Source organism: Podarcis filfolensis (assembly GCF_964270895.1).
Source record: "Podarcis filfolensis genome assembly, chromosome: 3".
In the NCBI taxonomy this organism is placed as follows: Eukaryota; Metazoa; Chordata; class Lepidosauria; order Squamata; family Lacertidae; genus Podarcis; species Podarcis filfolensis.
This window is the reverse complement of record NC_139606.1, coordinates 8,581,730-8,599,219: the sequence shown is the minus strand read 5'-3', so window position 1 is coordinate 8,599,219 and position 17,490 is coordinate 8,581,730. Positions and strand designations below refer to the sequence as shown.

The following is a 17,490-nucleotide window of genomic DNA, read 5'->3' as shown; positions in this document are numbered from 1 at the left end:
GCAGCCCTGTTTAGGGAAGCTTTTAATGTTTAATAGGTTATAGTATTTTAGTGTTTTGTTGGAAGCCGCCCAGAGTGGCTGGGCAAACCCAGCCAACTGGGCGGGGTATAAATAATAAATTATTATTATTATTATTATTATTATTATTATTATTATTATTGATGGAGAGAGCCCCCGGCTCAAGGTTGACGTCACCACTGACAGGAATACAGTGGTACCTCGGGTTAAGAACTTAATTTGTTCTGGAGGTCCGTTCTTAAGCTGAAACTGTTCTTAACCTGAGGTACCACTTTAGCTAATGGGGCCTCATGCTGCTCCGCCGGAGCACGATTTCTGTTCTCATCCTGAAGCAAAGTTCTTAACCTAAGGTACTATTTCTGGGTTAGCGGAGTCTGTAACCTGAAGCGTTTGTAACCCGAGGTACCACTGTCTAAGTCTTGAAGGAGAGATCCTTGAGCAGGATCCTTTGCTGTCAGGCTTTCAGGCAGCTGCAAATCAGCATGACCATGGCAAACCTCTCATGTATGGGGCCTTGTGGGAGTCCTTCGAACACTTTACTTTTCCAGAAAAGGAATGTTAGTCAGTGTCAGTCCTACCCAGTTCGGTTTGGCAGCCTTTGCAAATGGATATCCTACTTTCAAGGTACAGTGGTGCCTCGCAAGACGGAAAACCCGCTAGACGAAAGGGTTTTCCGTTTTGGAGGTGCTTCGCAAAACAAATTTCCTATGGGCTTGCTTCGCAAAACGAAAATGTCTTGCCAGTTCCTGCGGGGTTTTTTTCCTCCCCCCCTTTTTCCCAAGCCGCTAAGCCGCTTATCAGCTGATCCGCTAAGCCGCTTAACAGCTGATCCGCTAAGCCCGCTAAGCCGCTAATACTGTAGCGCTAAGCCGCTAATGGGCTTGCTTCGCAAGACGAAAAAACCGCAAGACGAAGAGACTCGCGGAACGGATTCTTTTCGTCTTGCGAGGCACCACTGTAAAGGTACCCCTGCCCGTACGGGCCAGTCGTGTCCAACTCTAGGGTTGTGCGCTCATCTCACTTAAGAGGCCGGGAGCCAGCGCTGTCCGAAGACATTTCCGGGTCACGTGGCCAGCGTGACAAAGCTGCTCTGGCGAGCCAGCACCAGCGCAGCACACGGAAACGCCGTTTACTTTCCCGCTTTAAAGCGGTACCTATTTATCTACTTGCACTTAGGGGTGCTTTCGAACTGCTAGGTGGGCAGGAGCTGGGACCGAAAGACGGGAGCTCACCCCGCCGCGGGGATTCGAACCGCCGACCATACGATCGGCAAGTCCTAGGCACTGAGGTTTTACCCACAGCGCCACCCGCGTCCCATACTTTTAAGGTACAGAATGACATGTACTTTCAAGGTACAGGATGATATTTACACTCATCCTGTAATGCCACAGCTATGAAAGATAGATGAAGAGGAATATATAAATTTAGTAAGTAATAATAAAAAATAAAGGAGGAAAGGAAACTCAACCACACGGCTGAAGTATCATAGAGAAGACATTTATTTACAGATTCTAAAATACAAACGATATCGTACATTTCATATTATATTACAAAGATGAATATTAAAATAAACAATACAGCACAATACGTCAATAAGTACCTAGCTATTAGTAACAAAAATTGGAAGATGTTTGTCATTGCTCTTGCATAAGTCATAATATTCTACTGTGCCACACCCACAATTCTCACTGGACAGAACTGTCTCCTTCCTGCCCTTCATAGAACGTCCCTATCTAAAAGGCTACATACGCTGAGTAAAATATTGCATTTTGGTAAGAAACTTGGAAAAACATTGAGGTTAATAAAATGTATATAGGTCTGAAAAGGCCATTAATAAAACATGAGAACACGTGTACACAGATTATATAAAATACTGGAAAAAATGGCCCTTTAGTCCATTAGGGTTTTTGTTTTAGTTTAAAACGTGGTATAATACTGAAATTCGTATGATCTAGAGCAGAGCAAAACAAAAGAGAAGTGCAAGGAGTATTAATCGCAATTGCTTTGCTCCACAGTGATTTTCTGCGAGCGGCTCATCGCCCAAAGCAGTAATGCAAGTAGTGGTCTCGAAACAAAACTATCCAAGTAAACAAAGAAGGACTTGTCCTCTGTTGCTATTTCTTGGTTTTGTGCGACATCGAGCCGCACTCTCTGTGCCAAGGAGAATGAAGACCTTGCAGCAGGCGATGCCCGCATCTCCCTTTCACATGAAAACTACCAGAGCGGAAGCAAGTCGCTTGCATTTCCTTTGTTGCTACTTTTGATGAACATCTGAAGCTGTGCAGTGAAAGAAGGAAGCAGGAGAGGACATACTGGTCTTCGTTGCTTCTCTATGGAGTGAATGCAATGAATCAAGAGGACGAAAGCGTTAAAAAGCATGCCTGAAGAGGCAGTGTATATAAATGGGGTCTGTGGATGTATATGTGCATGAATTAGCATGGAGGAAGAGGGAGCTGAACAGGCAATCTGTGTGAATTTCCATCTGTGAAACCTACCGTATTTTTTGCTCTATAAAACTCACTTTTTCCCTCCTAAAAAGTAAGGGGGAATGTGTGTACGTCTTATGGAGCGAATGCAGGCTGCGCAGCTATCCCAGAAGCCAGAACAGCAAGAGGGATTGCTGCTTTCGCTGCGCAGCGATCCCTCTTGCTGTTCTGGCTTCTGAGATTCAGAATATTTTTTTTCTTGTTTTCCTCCTCCAAAAACTAGGTGCGTCTTATGGTCTGGTATGTCTTATAGAGCGAAAAATACAGTATGTTGCATAGGTGTGATACGGTGAGAAGAATGTGCACGCCAAATGTACACTTTACAAAATGTCTGCAATAGAGTAACGCCCCTTTTTTGCATCATGGAATTGTGATGTTGGGATGGAACTATGCTCAATTCTCCCCACCCGCCGTGCCAAAAAAGACTCTACTAACATCCACAATCCGTTCCTGAGGCCCGTCTGGAAGTCGAAACGGGTCACTGGGAGAGGCGCCGTTGTGCGTGGGCGGCGATTGCCCGCTTCTGCGCATGCGCGAACGGCAAACCTGCCAGTTACTTCCAGGTTTGCTGCGGACGTCGCGCAAAACGGATGCGAGCAGAGGCGGATGTAAGAAGAGGTTTGACCGTACACACAAATACCTGTAAAAACATATGTAATGTGTACTTTGGCCATATTTCTGCAGGTTATGTGAAAGTAAAGGGGCGAGTTAGCATGTGCATTTGTGAAAGGAGAGAAATGACTTGATGTGGATCTCTGTGCTTTTTTTTTTTTTTTAATAACAAAGAAAACCCCTTGGCTGCTTTGCCCGAGTATCAGAGCCTTCCGCAGTGAGCTACTACTACAAACTGCTTAATGGTACGCAGAGAGGCAAATGAGTCCAATTGGCTGGAGCCTGGTACATTGTAAATAAAAATCTCCACATAATCTGCAGTTAGGTGCCGTGTGAAGGAAAAAGTGTCTGTGCAAAAGTAGGCAGATGTGCTTTACAGGAGTCACGTAACAAGTTTCATAGTTAAGTTCACAAAATTAAAACTCCGCATCGGATTGGCTAATACTTTTAAGGCCTCAAAATAGATGCCATCCACACACACACACACAAGGCAGGTGCTGTAGCTGTGAGCCAACGTGGCTGATCATGTCAGAGAAATCACGTCAGAAAAACCGTGAAGAAATGCCCCCTTTATGTCCAATCCCCTGTCATGTTAAATCATATTTTATAAGGCTACATCCTTGTCTTCCAGCACGTTGTTTTTTCAACCCTTTCAACTGAAGCACTGCTTAAAAACCCTTAATTTCCTCCTCTCTACACACGAGAAAGTGAATGCTTCCTGCATTTTCTACTACACCACAATAGGCTAGGAATAAAGTGGTTAAGAGCATAAGCTCCATGAAATTCCTGGTTTATACCCCTAAGTTACAGAGAACCCCACTGTTCATTCAGTGTCAAACGTCACTGAGTCTTGTTTGTATTGATCTGGCTACAGTGAAGAACAGATTGCACCTTTCCAAGAAAGGCTTACATGCACATTTATTTTCCTCTCTTTCTCCCCCCACCCCCCCCCACTCCAAATCCCTCAACTGGTTCTCTTTGTGCTGCGTCTTTCTGGTCTCAGTAAGGGTACTGTTTCTGCTTCTTGCCAGAGAAGCAAGCCAGCCAAGTGCAGATCAACATCGCAGCAGCAGCAGCTCCTCCTGTGCAATAGTAAGCCCAGCCAATTTCACAGGTGCCTACAGGTAAACAAAACACAAAGGACAATATTAGATGGGTTTCACCATTATTATTTTTCTTTTTTTCCCCTTTTAAATTAAAAATGCAAACTGCAATTAATTCAAGGAAACACTGCAAAGAACAAATAAGAGATGCGTTTTTGTTATGAGGCATGTCATTATTTTGGGTGCGCGAATATTAAAACGGGACTTTTCTATCCCAATAACGTCAAGACAGAGAATTATGCATAACTTCCCATTTCAATGTGGGGGACTTGGGTTGCAATGTCCGCATTGTGGACAAGCTGGTGTCTTGTCACTAGGGATGACCCAAAAGTTTGAATCACCAGATGATGAATGCTAGTTTTAGGAAAAAGACGCTATGTATTCCTTAGAAATAGGGATGCGGGTGGCACTGTGGGTTAAACCACAGAGCTTAGGACTTGCTGATCAGAAGGTCGACGATTCAAATCCCCGCGACGGGGTGAGCTCCCGTTGCTCGGTCCCTGCTCCTGCCAACCTAGCAGTTCGAAAGCACGTCAAAGTGCAAGTAGATTAATAGGTAAACTGGCGGGAAGGTAAACGGCGTTTCCGTGCGCTGCTCTGGTTCGCCACAAGCGGCTTAGTCATGCTGGCCACATGACCCGGAAGCTGTACGCCGGCTCCCTCGGCCAATAAAGCAAGATGAGCGCCGCAACCCCAGAGTCGGCCACGACTGGACCTAATGGTCAGGGGTCCCTTTACCTGTACTTTATTCCGTAGAAATAATAGGCAAAAATTGCATGTCGTCTTATACATGGAAAGCAGAGGGTGATTGGTGGCAGCAGCCAGCAGGAGATTATCAGCGGCGATTGGTTGCTGCGGCAAGGCCTGCTGACAATTGGCTGCGGCAGTTGGGTGGTTGATTTACGGCGGTGGGGAAGTGTGCATACAATTGGCTGTGGTTGTGTCGAATGAGAAGGTCAAGCGATTGGGGTCGGTGACCCCCCCCAAAAGAAGAAGAAGAGGAGTTTGGATTTGATATCCCGCTTTATCACTACCCTAAGAAGTCTGAAATGGGACACGGGTGGCGCTGTGGGTTAAACGACAGAGCCTAGGACTTGCCGATCAGAAGGTCGGCGGTTCAAATCCCCGTGACGGGGTGAGCTCCCGTTGCTCGGTCCCTGCTCCTGCCAACCTAGCGGTTCAAAAGCACGAAGTGCAAGTAGGTAAATAGGTACCGCTCTGGCGGGAAGGTAAACGATGTTTCCATGTGCTGCTCTGGTTCACCAGAAGTGGCTTAGTCATGCTGGCCACATGACCCGGAAGCTGTACACCAGCTCCCTTGGCCAGTAAAGCGAGATGAGCGCTGCAACCCCAGAGTCGTTCACGACTGGACCTAATGGTCAGGGGTTCTTTTACCTGTTTAAACATCAGGTCTCTTTATTTATGGTCAGATCTGGTCACAGATCTGGTCACAGTCAGGGGTCCCTTTACAACTTTACCTTTAAGGAGTCTCAAAGCAGCTAACAATCTCCTTCCCTTCCTCCCCCACAACAAACACTCTGTGAGTTGAGTGCGGCTGAGAGACTTCAGAGAAGTGTGACTAGGCCAAGGTCACCCAGCAGCTGCAGGTGGAGGAATGGGGAAGCGAACCCGGTTCACCAGATTACAAGTTCACTGCTCTTAACCACTACAACATACTGACTCTCAACAACTCTGGGCAACCTCGTCCCTCCCCCCAAAAAGCTCAACAACTGTGGGGAATTTCCCCCTAAAATACGGTACTTCTGCCCCAGTAGAGTTTGCTTAGGATATCCAGATAAGAGATCCAAGTTGCTCATTAGCTCACCTGTCCCCCCCAAACACCTTTGGGTACATTGCCTCCAGGCAACTCTCTGCTACTGGATTGCTTATTCATTCAACTGGGCAGGCTTTGGCTACCCTCTGTTGCTTTGCAGCACTTGGGAGAGCAACAGGGGGAGAGCCACCATGACTCCAATTCATGAGCTCGAGAGTTTAAGTGACACAAACAGCCCACTCTGAAGCAGATGGAAGCATCAGGTCCCCGGATACAATGCAGCAGGCAGATCCCTCGCCTCCTCTTTCCCAAGCACATTGCGCATGCCTCATGATGACAACTGGGAGACATGCTATATACAGTGGTTATATACAGTGGTACCTTGGGTTAAGTACTTCATTCGTTCTTGAGGTCCGTTCTTAACCTGAAACTGTTCTTAACCTGAAGCATCACTTTAGCTAATGGGGCCTCCCACTGCCGCCGCACGATTTCTGTTCCCATCCTGAAGCAAAGTTCTTAACCCGAGGTACTATTTCCGGGTTAGCGGAGTCTGTAACCTGAAGCGTCTGTAACCTAAAGCGTCTGTAACCTGAGGTACCACTGTACAGCGGTACCTCGGGTTACAAACACTTCATGTTACAAACTCTGCTAACCCGGAAGTAGTACCTCCAGTTGAGAACTTTACCTCAGGATGAGAACAGAAATTGTGCGCCGGTGGCGCGATGGCAGCAGGAGGCCCCATCAGCAAAAGCGCACCTCAGGTTATAATAAAATAGTAGTAATAATAATAATAATAATATTTTATTATTTATACCCCGCCCATCTGGCCGGGTTTCGCCAGCCACTCTGGCTGGCTTCCAATAGAATATTAAAATACAATAATCTATTAAACATAGTACCACTGTACTACAATCCCAAATCACCCATCTGCAGCCTCATGGTGTTCCTGCAGACCTCCCAAGCTACTAGTGGGGGGAGACAGGTGCCATACCACAAATCAAATACAATAAAATCCTGGCAGGTTCTCAAGAATAGGCAGCAGGCAGACCTTTTACTCTGTAACAGGAGGGCTGGTGGCAACTGTCCTAACTTTGGTGGTGGTGGAATTTCAGTGCTCAGGCCAGCAGAAAGGCTTAAGCAGATCATGCAAAATGCTTCAGCAGACTCAGTCAAAACCGTTAACTTTATTTAAGCCTGCTCCATTGGCAGCCACTTACTTACCCAGCTCAAACTGGTTGGAAAGGTAACCACAGGTCTGCCGGACTTCTTCACTGTCCCAGCCCAGAGGATAAAGAGCACAGCCAGAACCAATTAACAAGCCTGCAGACCAAAAAAAAAATGGAGGTCAGGGAGAAGGAAGTAACAGGTCTTCAGAGAACTGCGAATCAGGGAAGTTAAGCCTTTAAAAGGCTGATTTTTCATAAACAGCAAGCTGAGTGGATACCTTGTGGAATCATAGAATCATAGAGTTGGAAGAGACCACAAGGGCCATCGAGTCCAACCCCCTGCCAAGCAGGAAACACCATCAGAGCACTCCTGACATATGGTTGTCAAGCCTCTGCTTAAAGACCTCCAAAGAAGGAGACTCCACCACACTCCTTGGCAGCAAATTCCACTGTCGAACAGCTCTTACTGTCAGGAAGTTCTTCCTAATGTTTAGGTGGAATCTTCTTTCTTGTAGTTTGGAACCATTGCTCCGTGTCCGCTTCTCTGGAGCAGCAGAAAACAACCTTTCTCCCTCCTCTATATGACATCCTTTTATAGAATCATAGAATCATAGAGTTGGAAGAGTTGTTAGCTGCTCAACTTTGAAGAAGCCAGGTGGAGCTTCTGTTACAAATTATTCTAATTATTATCTATGGTATTTACAACTCTAGAGGTTCCCAGGGCAGTAAATGTTGCCCAGAGTATCATGTATTAAGTATACTAGGGTATGTTGTGCCAAAACAATAGAGTATAGCTTTTTTCAGTCTGTGGCAATAATGTTCAACCAGCCTGGAAGAGTACCAATTCATTTTTTGGCCAGTTCACTTGCAGATGTAGATTCTTTTCTGACTCAATGCATACATATATTATTTATACTCCGCTCGCACAGCTATGACGTGGCTTGCCCTTTAAGTCTTCAGCCAGGGCTTTGGAAAAACATGAGGAATGAGGTATGCTTCTGGATGTGACAGCAGGATTCCTGACTCTCTCCCTGCACAATTAGGAATAATCTGTTTACCAGACTGGCCTTCCTTGTCAGTGCAATTATTTACAAGCCGGTGGATGTCTGCCCATGAAAGGCTCATAAATCACACAGGAACAGACTGGAAAACACCAAGCACACATTTTGCTGGGAATAAAACAAAGGCAAGAAACACAAAAATCCCTGAGGCCGTTCCTAAAGTCCGCTTCGGAGGAGGGAAGTGTTACTGGAATTTCATTTTTAGCTTAACCAAGCAAGATCTGGAAGGCAAAGGCACACATTTAGAATTAAAATAAGCAAAAACTTGGCGTGTGTCACTCAAAGCGATGCATGTTTACTCGGAACTGAGCTTCACTGTTTTCGGCAGGGATCTATTCTCAAGTGTGTGCCTCACATACGAATGCTTAACACTGCGCCGCGCATTTGCTTAAAAAGCAAGCTGCGTTACAACAATGGTCCCTTATTGAGGGGCCAAGGAAGGTAGACTGCTTGGATGGGTTTTCAAGGTGGAAGCTTAAAATGAGGGGGAAAAACATATGCATGCCACTTTGATGAGAATTCCATGCACAATTCCTCACTGGAGATGGTTGTGCATAAGGAATGACCTTTAAAAATCTGGCAGTTCTAGGAATATCTCTCCCCCCCCCCCAATTCTTAGGCTTCCAAGCAAATTTGCAAGATACTTGTATTTTGGGAATGCTGCCTGGAAACTGCTTCCATCACAGTTCCAGCTGTTCAGCCCCACTCCTCTTACTTGAAGGAACTTGGAAGGAGCTGTTGCCTGGCAACAGCCTGTGAGAAAACTTGAAGACAGTTCCCATCTTGTTCTGAGTGAGATCCAGGCGGTTGGAGGATGGATGGTGGCTAATGGATTGAGGCTGAATCCTGACAAGACAGAAGTACTGTTTTGGGGGGACAGGGGGCGGGCTGGTGTGGAGGACTCCCTGGTCCTGAATGGGGTAACTGTGCCCCTGAAGGTCCAGGTGCGCAGCCTGGGAGTCATTTTGGACTCACAGCTGTCCATGGAGGCGCAGGTCAATTCTGTGTCCAGGGCAGCTGTCTATCAGCTCCATCTGGTATGCAGGCTGAGACCCTATCTGCCCGCAGACTGTCTTGCCAGAGTGGTGCATGCTCTTGTTATCTCCTGCTTGGACTACTGCAATGCGCTCTACGTGGGGCTACCTTTGAAGGTGACACGGAAACTACAACTAATCCAGAATGCGGCAGCTAGACTGGTGATTGGGGGCGGTCGCCGAGACCACATAACACCGGTCTTGAAAGACCTACATTGGCTCCCAGTGCGTTTCCGAGCACAATTCAAAGTGTTGGTGCTGAATGGCCTCGGCCCAGTATACCTGAAGGAGCATCTCCACCCCCATCGTTCTGCCCGGACGCTGAGGTCCAGCGCCTAGGGCCTTCTGGCGGTTGCCTCATTGCGAGAAGCAAAGCTACAGGGAACCAGGCAGAGGGCCTTCTCGGTAGTGGCGCCCGCCCTGTGGAACGCCCTCCCATCAGATGTCAAAGTGATAAACAACTACCTGACATTCAGAAGACATCTGAAGGCAGCCCTGTTCAGGGAAGTTTTTAATGTGTGACATTTTAGTGTATTTTTGGTCGCTGTGGAAGCCCCCCAGAGTGGCTGGGGAAACCCAACCAGATGGGCGGGGTACAAATAATAAATTATTATTATTATTATCCAGAAGCTCAGCCCCACTCCTTTGCCTCAGAGGAGTTTGGAGAGAGCTCCTGTCTTCCAACTAAGGACAGCGGAAAGGGCGGGAAATGCTGCCTGAATAATCCTAGGTCCCTGTGGAGACCATGGTTCACGCCCAACCAAGTCATCCTCTTCACACAAGGACATCCATTTGCACAACGGGACTTCCCTTCCCTCTCCTATTCTTGCGTGAGAGGCAGTGAGAGATTTTACTTTCTTGGGCTCCGTGATCACTGCAGATGGTGACAGCAGCCACAAAATTAAAAGACGCCTGCTTCTTGGGAGAAAAGCAATGACAAACCTAGACAGCATCTTAAAAAGCAGAGACATCACCTTGCCAACAAAGGTCCATATAGTTAAAGCTATGGTTTTCCCAGTAGTGATGTATGCAAGTGAGAGCTGGACCATAAAGAAGGCTGATCGCCAAAGAATTGATGCTTTTGAATTATGGTGCTGGAGGAGACTCTTGAGAGTCCCACGGACTGCAAGAAGAACAAACCTATCCATTCTGAAGGAAATCAGCCCTGAGTGCTCTCTGGAAGGACAGATCGTGAAGCTGAGGCTCCAATACTTTGGCCACCTCATGAGAAAAGAAGACTCCCTGGAAAAGACCCTGATGCTGGGAAAGATGGAGGGCACAAGGAGAAGGGGATGACAGAGGACGAGATGGTTGGACAGTGTTCTTGAAGCTACCAGCTACCAAACTGCGGGAGGCAGTGGAAGACAGGAGTGCCTGGCGTGCTCTGGTCCATGGGGTCACGAAGAGTCGGACACGACTAAACGACTAAACAACAACAAAGATGGGAAAGCATCAAATTTTCGTGGAACTGCACACAATATATTTCGAAAAAAATCCCTTGCCTGCGGAGAGAAACGACCAATCTACTATCTGATCCTCTGCCTAGAAGCAGCTATAGGTATCAGATCACAGCTCTTTATTATTGAATCAATTATTTCTGAACAGTAGGGAAGCAGGAATTAATTTAGTAATATACATTCATGGATTGCGAAGAATGCAAACAGCTCCATATGAGGATAAAAGGCCGTGCCAGTAACTGCTGAATTGATTTTTTTTAAGCCCCACTGGCACCAAAGCTACCATTAAATTGAGTTTTTCTTTCTGCAAAACGAATGTCAGGACTCTATAAAACCCTTTGCTTGTTGGATATCAAAGTGGTGATTAAAGATTCTGCAAACACTAATAATTGCTTCCCAAGTGACCATAGTTCATAAAGATGTCTTATAATGAGTATTCACCGCAGAGTGTTCAGTGCTCTAAATTCGTAATAAAGGTTACATTTAATACCCGGCTCTTCTCAAATTGCATTCAAGAGTTGTTAATTAATACATCTCAAATGCAGTAAAAATGGACAAAAAGCCAACACTCCTCTGGTAATATAACAGAACATTCACAGCAGAGTCAAATCGTTAAAAGTATTTTAAAAGAAAGGGGAGAGGGATCCTGTAACTGGGCTCCATTAGGAAGCAATTCCACAAAATTACGGCTGCTAAAAAGAAGATCCCACTTCACATCCTAGGGCAGTCAGTATTTCTGGAACTTGTATCTCCAGCTGTTTTGGGACTAATCATAAATAATAATAATAAAATAAAATTTTATTTATATCCCGCCCTCCCCAGCTGAAGCTGGGCTCAGAGCGGCTAACAACTAAAATAATACAGCATTCCAAAATCATTTCATTATAAAATCAGTTCAAATCAAATTAATGGGAACCATTGGGCTAGAGTTCTGTGAGGATTACCAAAGGAGGGGGTCAGGCTGTGCCTTGGCCAAAGGCCTGTTGGAACAGCTCTGTCTTGCAGGCCCTGTGGAAAGATGTCAAGTCCCGCAGGGCCCTAGTCTCTTGTGACAGAGCGTTCCACCAGATCGGGGCCACGGCCAAAAAAGCCCTGGCTCTGGTTGAGGCCAGCCTAACCTCCCTGTGGCCCGGGACCTCCAAGATGTTTTTGTTTGAAGACCGTAAGGTCCTCCGTGGGACATACCAGGAGAAGCGGTCCCATAGGTATGAGGGTCCTAGGCCATATAGGGCTTTAAAAGTTAAAACCAGCACCTTAAACCTGATCCTGTACTCCACCGGGAGCCAGTGCAGGTGGTATAGCACCGGGTGAATGTGATCCCACAGTGAGGATCCTGTAAGGAGTCTCGCTGTGGCATTCTGCACCCGCTGGAGTTTCTGGGTCAGTCTCAAGCGCAGCCCCACGTAGAACGAGTTACAATAATCCAGTCTGGAGGTGACCGTCACGTGGATCACAGTGACTAGGTTAGGGCGAGAGAGGTAAGGAGCCAACTGCTTAGCTTGGCGGAGATGAAAAAATGCCGCCTTCGTTATAGCTGCAATCTGCACCTCCATGGAAAGGGAGGTGTCAAAGATTACACCCAAACCCTTAACGGACATTGCTGGCACTAACTGCGGCCCCGTGAGAGATGGGAGTTGCCCCCCCAATCCCATATCATCCCGACCCAGCCAAAGGACCTCTGTCTTTGAAGGATTTAACTTCAACCGGCTCCCATGTAACCATCCAGCCACAGCTTCCAAACATCTGATCAGTGTGTCTGGGGCCGAGTCAGGATGGCCATCCATCAGCAGATAGTTGGGTGTCATCAGCATGACTACAACTCCCATCATCCCTAGCAAGCAAGAGCAGTTATCAGGGATGATGGGAATTGTAGTCTGAAAAACAGCTGGAGGCCCAATTTCGGGAAACACTGCCCTAGTACAAGGGTGGGAAACTGTCATGGAGAGGTAAAAGGTAAAGGGTAAAGGGACCCCTGGCCATTAGGTCCAGTCGTGGATGACTCTGGGGTTGCGGCGCTCATCTCGCTTTATTGGCCGAGGGAGCCGGCATACAGCTTCCGGGTCATGTGGCCAGCAGGACTAAGCCTCTTCTGGCGAACCAGAGCAGCGCACGGAAACGCCGTTTACCTTCCCACCAGAGTGGTACCTATTTATCTACTTGCACTTGGATGTGCTGTCGAACTGCTAGGTTGGCAGGAGCAGGGACCAAGCAACGGGAGCTCACCCCGTCGCGGGGATTCGAACCGCCGACCTTCTGATCGGCAAGTCTTAGGCTCTGTGGTTTAACCCACAGCGCCACCTGCGTCCCATGGAGAGGTTGGATACAGAGAAATGGTGGCAGGAACCAGCTGGGGAACCCCCCAAGAAGGCTCAGAGGCTGGGGAGTGGTAGTGGGACAACAATGAGTAGTCAGAGGGAGAAGACTGGGAAGACGAGGGATCGGAAGCTGAGGGGGGTAACAGGGATGAGCGGGCTTAGAGAAGTCCAGAGGCAGAAGCCGAAGAAGGACAGTGGGAGGAATGAGGCCAAGAGGCAGAGACGAGTCAGGCTGGTGAAGAGACACGAGTCTCCCCCTCCTGCTGCAACAAGCACTCGTCCTCCCTGGTCTCCCAGAATCCGAAGAGGGATGAAGAGGGCTCCCAGTACGTTTCCGAGCACAATTCAAAGTGTTGGTGTTGACCTTTAACGCCCAAAACGGCCTCGGTCCAGTATACCTGAAGGAGCATCTCCAGCCCCATCTTTTTGCCCGGACACTGAGGTCCAGCGCCGAGGGCCTTCTGGCGGTTCCCTCATTGCGAGAAGTGCAGCTACAGGGAACCAGGCAGAGGGCCTTCTCGGTAGTGGCGCCCGCCCTGTGGAACGCCCTCCCACCAGATGTCAAAGAGAAAAACAACTACCAAACTTTTAGAAGACATCTGAAGGCAGCCCTGTTTAGGGAAGCTTTTAATGTTTAATAGTTACAGATAGGTAGCCGTGTTGGTCTGCCATAGTCAAAACAAAAAAAAATTTTTCCTTCCAGTAGCACCTTAAAGACCAACTAAGTTAGTTCTTGGTATGAGCTTTCGTGTGCATGCACACTTCTTCAGATACACATGTTTAATAGGTTATTGTATTTTAGTGTTCTGTTGGAAGCCGCCCAGAGTTGCTGGGGAAACCCAGCCAGATGGGCAGGGTATAAATAATAAATTATTATTTTTATTATTATTATTATTATTACAATGGTACCTCAGGTTAAGTACTTAATTGGTTCCAGAGGTCCGTTCTTAACCTGAAACTGTTCTTAACCTGAAGCACCACTTTAGCTAATGGGGCTTCCCGCTGCCGCCGCACCGCCGGAGCACGATTTCTGTTCTCATCCTGAAGCAAAGTTCTTAACCTGAAACACTATTTCTGGGTTAGCGGAGTCTGTAACCTGAAGCGTATGTAACCTGAAGCATATGTAACGTGAGGTACCACTGTATTATTATTTACTGCTGGCTTGCTCCCGACAGGAATGTTAGGCCCTCCAGATGTTGCTGGACTACAATTCCCATTATCCCTGACCACTGGCAATGCGGGCTGAGGCTGATGGGAGCTGGAAGTCCCAACGAGATCCAGAGGTCCACAGGCTGCCTTTCCACCCTGCCCTGGTACATGCAGACAGCCTTTGAAGCAGGGCCTCATGGAACATTTTAATCAGAGTCAAGACATTCCTTGAGAGCACCAGATTCCAAGGCACCTTGGCTGTCATAGATCAACAGCAGCCCCTCGGGCTGTGTCTGGAAGCTGGGTAGCCCGTGTCGTTGTTGTGTAACAGCTTTTATTTGCTCCTGCCAGCCCTCTCTCATCAGGACACGGGCCACTGCGTTCTGCGCTACAACTCCTCAAGGGCAGAGTCATGTAGAGCTGATTGCATACATTCATCATGTGCAGCAGACAGATAAAACCCCATCACGCGAACAGGGAGAATGCCATTTCTGTTTCCTGACTCCTGGGCAGATGTGCGTGATTTCTGAAAGTATACGACTAGTACATTTTTTTAAAAAAATTGCCACCATGCAAAAAAAAAATTGCCCCCACCCAAGTGAATTTCGAGGAACAACAGACCGCTTTCCTTCCGTCAAAGAAACATCCAGCTCTGGCTGGCTCATGGCTTGTGCGCCTGAACAGTGCTCTCTGATGCTGGGAGCATATGGGCAGAATGCATGCGCAACGCTTGCCCGAGGCTGGCTTCAGTGGAGAAGCAGATTATTCTGATCCCCTGATACGAGTTCTGCTAGGATAGGAATCTCCTCTGTCAGCAGTTAGGCACGGTGGATGACTCCATGCGTGCACAGAGTGATGTATCATTCATGCCCCATCCGTTAGAAAACACACACACACACACACACACACACACACACACAATTGTTAAATATGTCATTGCTTCTCAGGAAACTCGTTGCATGCTTGCAATATTCCTAGTCACATGCTAAGCACCACTGCCCAAGGACTTCCCTTCTGTCCATCGCTGAAGGCTCCTCCCCACCTGACTTGCTATAGGGTGGTTATTAACTACCATATTTATTACCACAATCTGTAAAGGGACCCCTGACCGTTAGGTCCAGTCGTGGCCGACTCTGGGGTTCCGGCGCTCATCTCGCTTTATTGGCCGAGGGAGCCGGCGTACAGCTTCCGGGTCATGTGGCCAGCATGACTAAGCCGCTTCTGGCGAACCAGAGCAGCGCACGGAAACGCCGTTTACCTTCCTGCCAGAGCGGTACCTATTTATCTACTTGCACTTTGACATGCTTTCAAACTGCTAGGTGGGCAGGAGCAGGGACCGAGCAATGGGAGCTCACCCCGTCACGGGGATTCGATCCGCCAACCTTCTGATCGGCAAGTCCTAGGCTCTGTGGTTAAACCCACAGCGCCACCACAATCTGTATCCAACCCCAAAGAGATCTGCATTGCATCTCTGACAACACAATACCCTCTGTGCGTCACGGCACAGAACCTCCAAGTCTCCTGAGGTCTTCACCTTGCGAACGAGGCCCCCTCCCTCGACTCAGCCTCCCATCTGGGTAGTTTGCAGAGTAGCAGCTGGGTGCGGCTGATTAGTGCCAAGAGGGTTACAGGCTTCCGTAAATCCTTTTATACACCTGTGAATGCGGAATGCCTCCAAGGGCAACTGGTAGCCATGGAAGCCACACCTGAGGTTTGCAGCAAGAATCCCAGTATAAACTGTCAAGAGGGTAAGAAGGACGAACAGCTGACATAAAGGTTCATCAACAGCTTCCTGGAATATATACATGTTCATCATCCTATAGCTTGGACTGAGACAACAAGCTGGAAAGTTATTTGGCATTCTGTCTTACAATCAAAGTGTAGAGAACCCAGGCTTGATCGTTTTATGATTTACAAACAAATCTGGGGAAACGACACTCAGATGAGCCAAAAACATTTCTGAAATGGTTACAGCCTATGTCTACATCGACTTATGCTATAGGGGGAACATCTGATATTGTCTACACAGACTTCCATCATAATTAGCTAATCCGCTGCAATTTGCTTACTGGAGGAAAAACAAGAGGACCGTTAAGTACAGTGGTACCTCAGGTTACATACGCTTCAGGTTACAGACTCCGCTAACCCAGAAATAGTACCTTGGGTTATGAACTTTGCTTCAGGATGAGAACAGAAATTGGGCTCCGGCTGCGCGGCAGCAGCCGGAGGCCCCATTAGCTAAAGTGGTGCTTCAGGTTAAGAACAGTTTCAGGTTAAGAACGGACCTCCGGAACAAATTAAGTTCTTAACCTGAGGTACCGCTGTACACTTTTTCTAAAAAGGACTGACAATAAAAAATAAATACAAATTTAGGCAACATTTTCTGAGCTGCACACATAGCGTATTAAATAATACATATTTCATAAACTCGCATCTAATAGCTTCAAAAATTCAGCTGGTGTAGTTTCACTGCCTTTCCATGTAGGAAACACTACAAGTTGAATATCTGCCAGGCAGCCATTAAAACCATTGCTGGAGAAACAGACGCTGAGCTAATGTAGCCTTATGAGGCTTTGCCCTCGGGTGGGAAAAATATTGCGCCCGGGAAAGGGAAGTGGGAGTCAACAGACACTCAAGGAATAGTTTCGGAGAAAAGGCTTTTTATTTCTACCATGAACTGGTAGAAGGAGCAAGTGTGATAAGTCACAAAAAGCGTGCACGAGTTCACAATCATGTGCACAAGCATATATACCCCTTTCCAGTTCCCTCCTCCTTTCTCCTCCCCCAGGAGTCCTGCCCCATGTTGAGGTTCCTGAGCATGTACAGAAAGCTGTCTTGGGACTATTGGACTCTTCCCAGGAAAGGGGGAATGAGAAGCCGAGGGGGGGGTTTCAGCATGTTCAGATATGTTTCAATCTCTTGTTCTGGCATGGTTCCCGGACAGAAAGCGAGTTGCAGTGTGGTTCTTTAGCAAGGCCAGAAGGCATGAGAAAGGCCTGAGAAACAATGGACTGTTCTCTACCTTTGTTACAGCAGAGCGGAATGTTTCTGATGCTTAGCTGCTGAGAAAATGATTTTGAAAAGCTTTGAGAAGCTTTGAGCCTGCTTTGGTGGGGGGTGACTTTGGGCCTAGGTGAGGTCACCTGTCCTCACCTTCCTTCACTAGAATTATACCACGGATCAGGGCCAAGATGCCGCCAGCGTGGTTAATGAGCAGAGTCAAGGAAGCTGTTAGTGGCAATAATAATAATAATAATAATAATAATAATAATAATAATAATAATTTATTATTTATACCCCACCCATGTGGCTGGG

The 17,490-nt window shown here is 47.3% G+C and overlaps 1 protein-coding gene and 2 long non-coding RNA genes across 4 annotated transcripts in view; 2 read left to right on the top strand and 1 right to left on the bottom strand.

The window, feature by feature from the left end:
• The first annotated feature begins 528 nt into the window (after positions 1-528).
• The window catches only part of LOC310759535, an 89,121-nt gene continuing 72,159 nt past the window's right edge, over positions 529-17,490 (top strand). The window contains exons 1-2 of the long non-coding RNA XR_014546387.1: positions 529-642; positions 1,371-2,441. This is a non-coding gene — a long non-coding RNA (uncharacterized lncRNA). The remainder of the gene's footprint in view (positions 643-1,370; positions 2,442-17,490) is intronic.
• LHFPL6 (LHFPL tetraspan subfamily member 6) overlaps positions 1,495-17,490 on the bottom strand; it is a 31,835-nt gene continuing 15,839 nt past the window's right edge. Inside the window, exons 3-5 of one of the 2 annotated variants that reach the window (XR_014546330.1) lie at positions 7,215-7,313; positions 2,770-4,234; positions 1,495-2,509 (exon numbers count right to left, since the gene is read on the bottom strand). Coding sequence is in view for 1 of the 2 variants with exons in the window: in XM_083606770.1 (XP_083462896.1) it covers positions 4,116-4,234; positions 7,215-7,313 (218 nt within the window). In the remaining variant the exon portion in view is untranslated. Of the gene's footprint in view, positions 4,235-7,214; positions 7,314-17,490 lie in introns of both variants that reach the window. The other variant, XM_083606770.1, reaches the window with a different exon arrangement.
• LOC310759541 lies at positions 7,330-10,355 on the top strand. Its single transcript, XR_014546393.1, has 3 exons — positions 7,330-7,429; positions 7,776-9,026; positions 9,885-10,355. It is a non-coding gene; the product is annotated as an uncharacterized lncRNA (long non-coding RNA).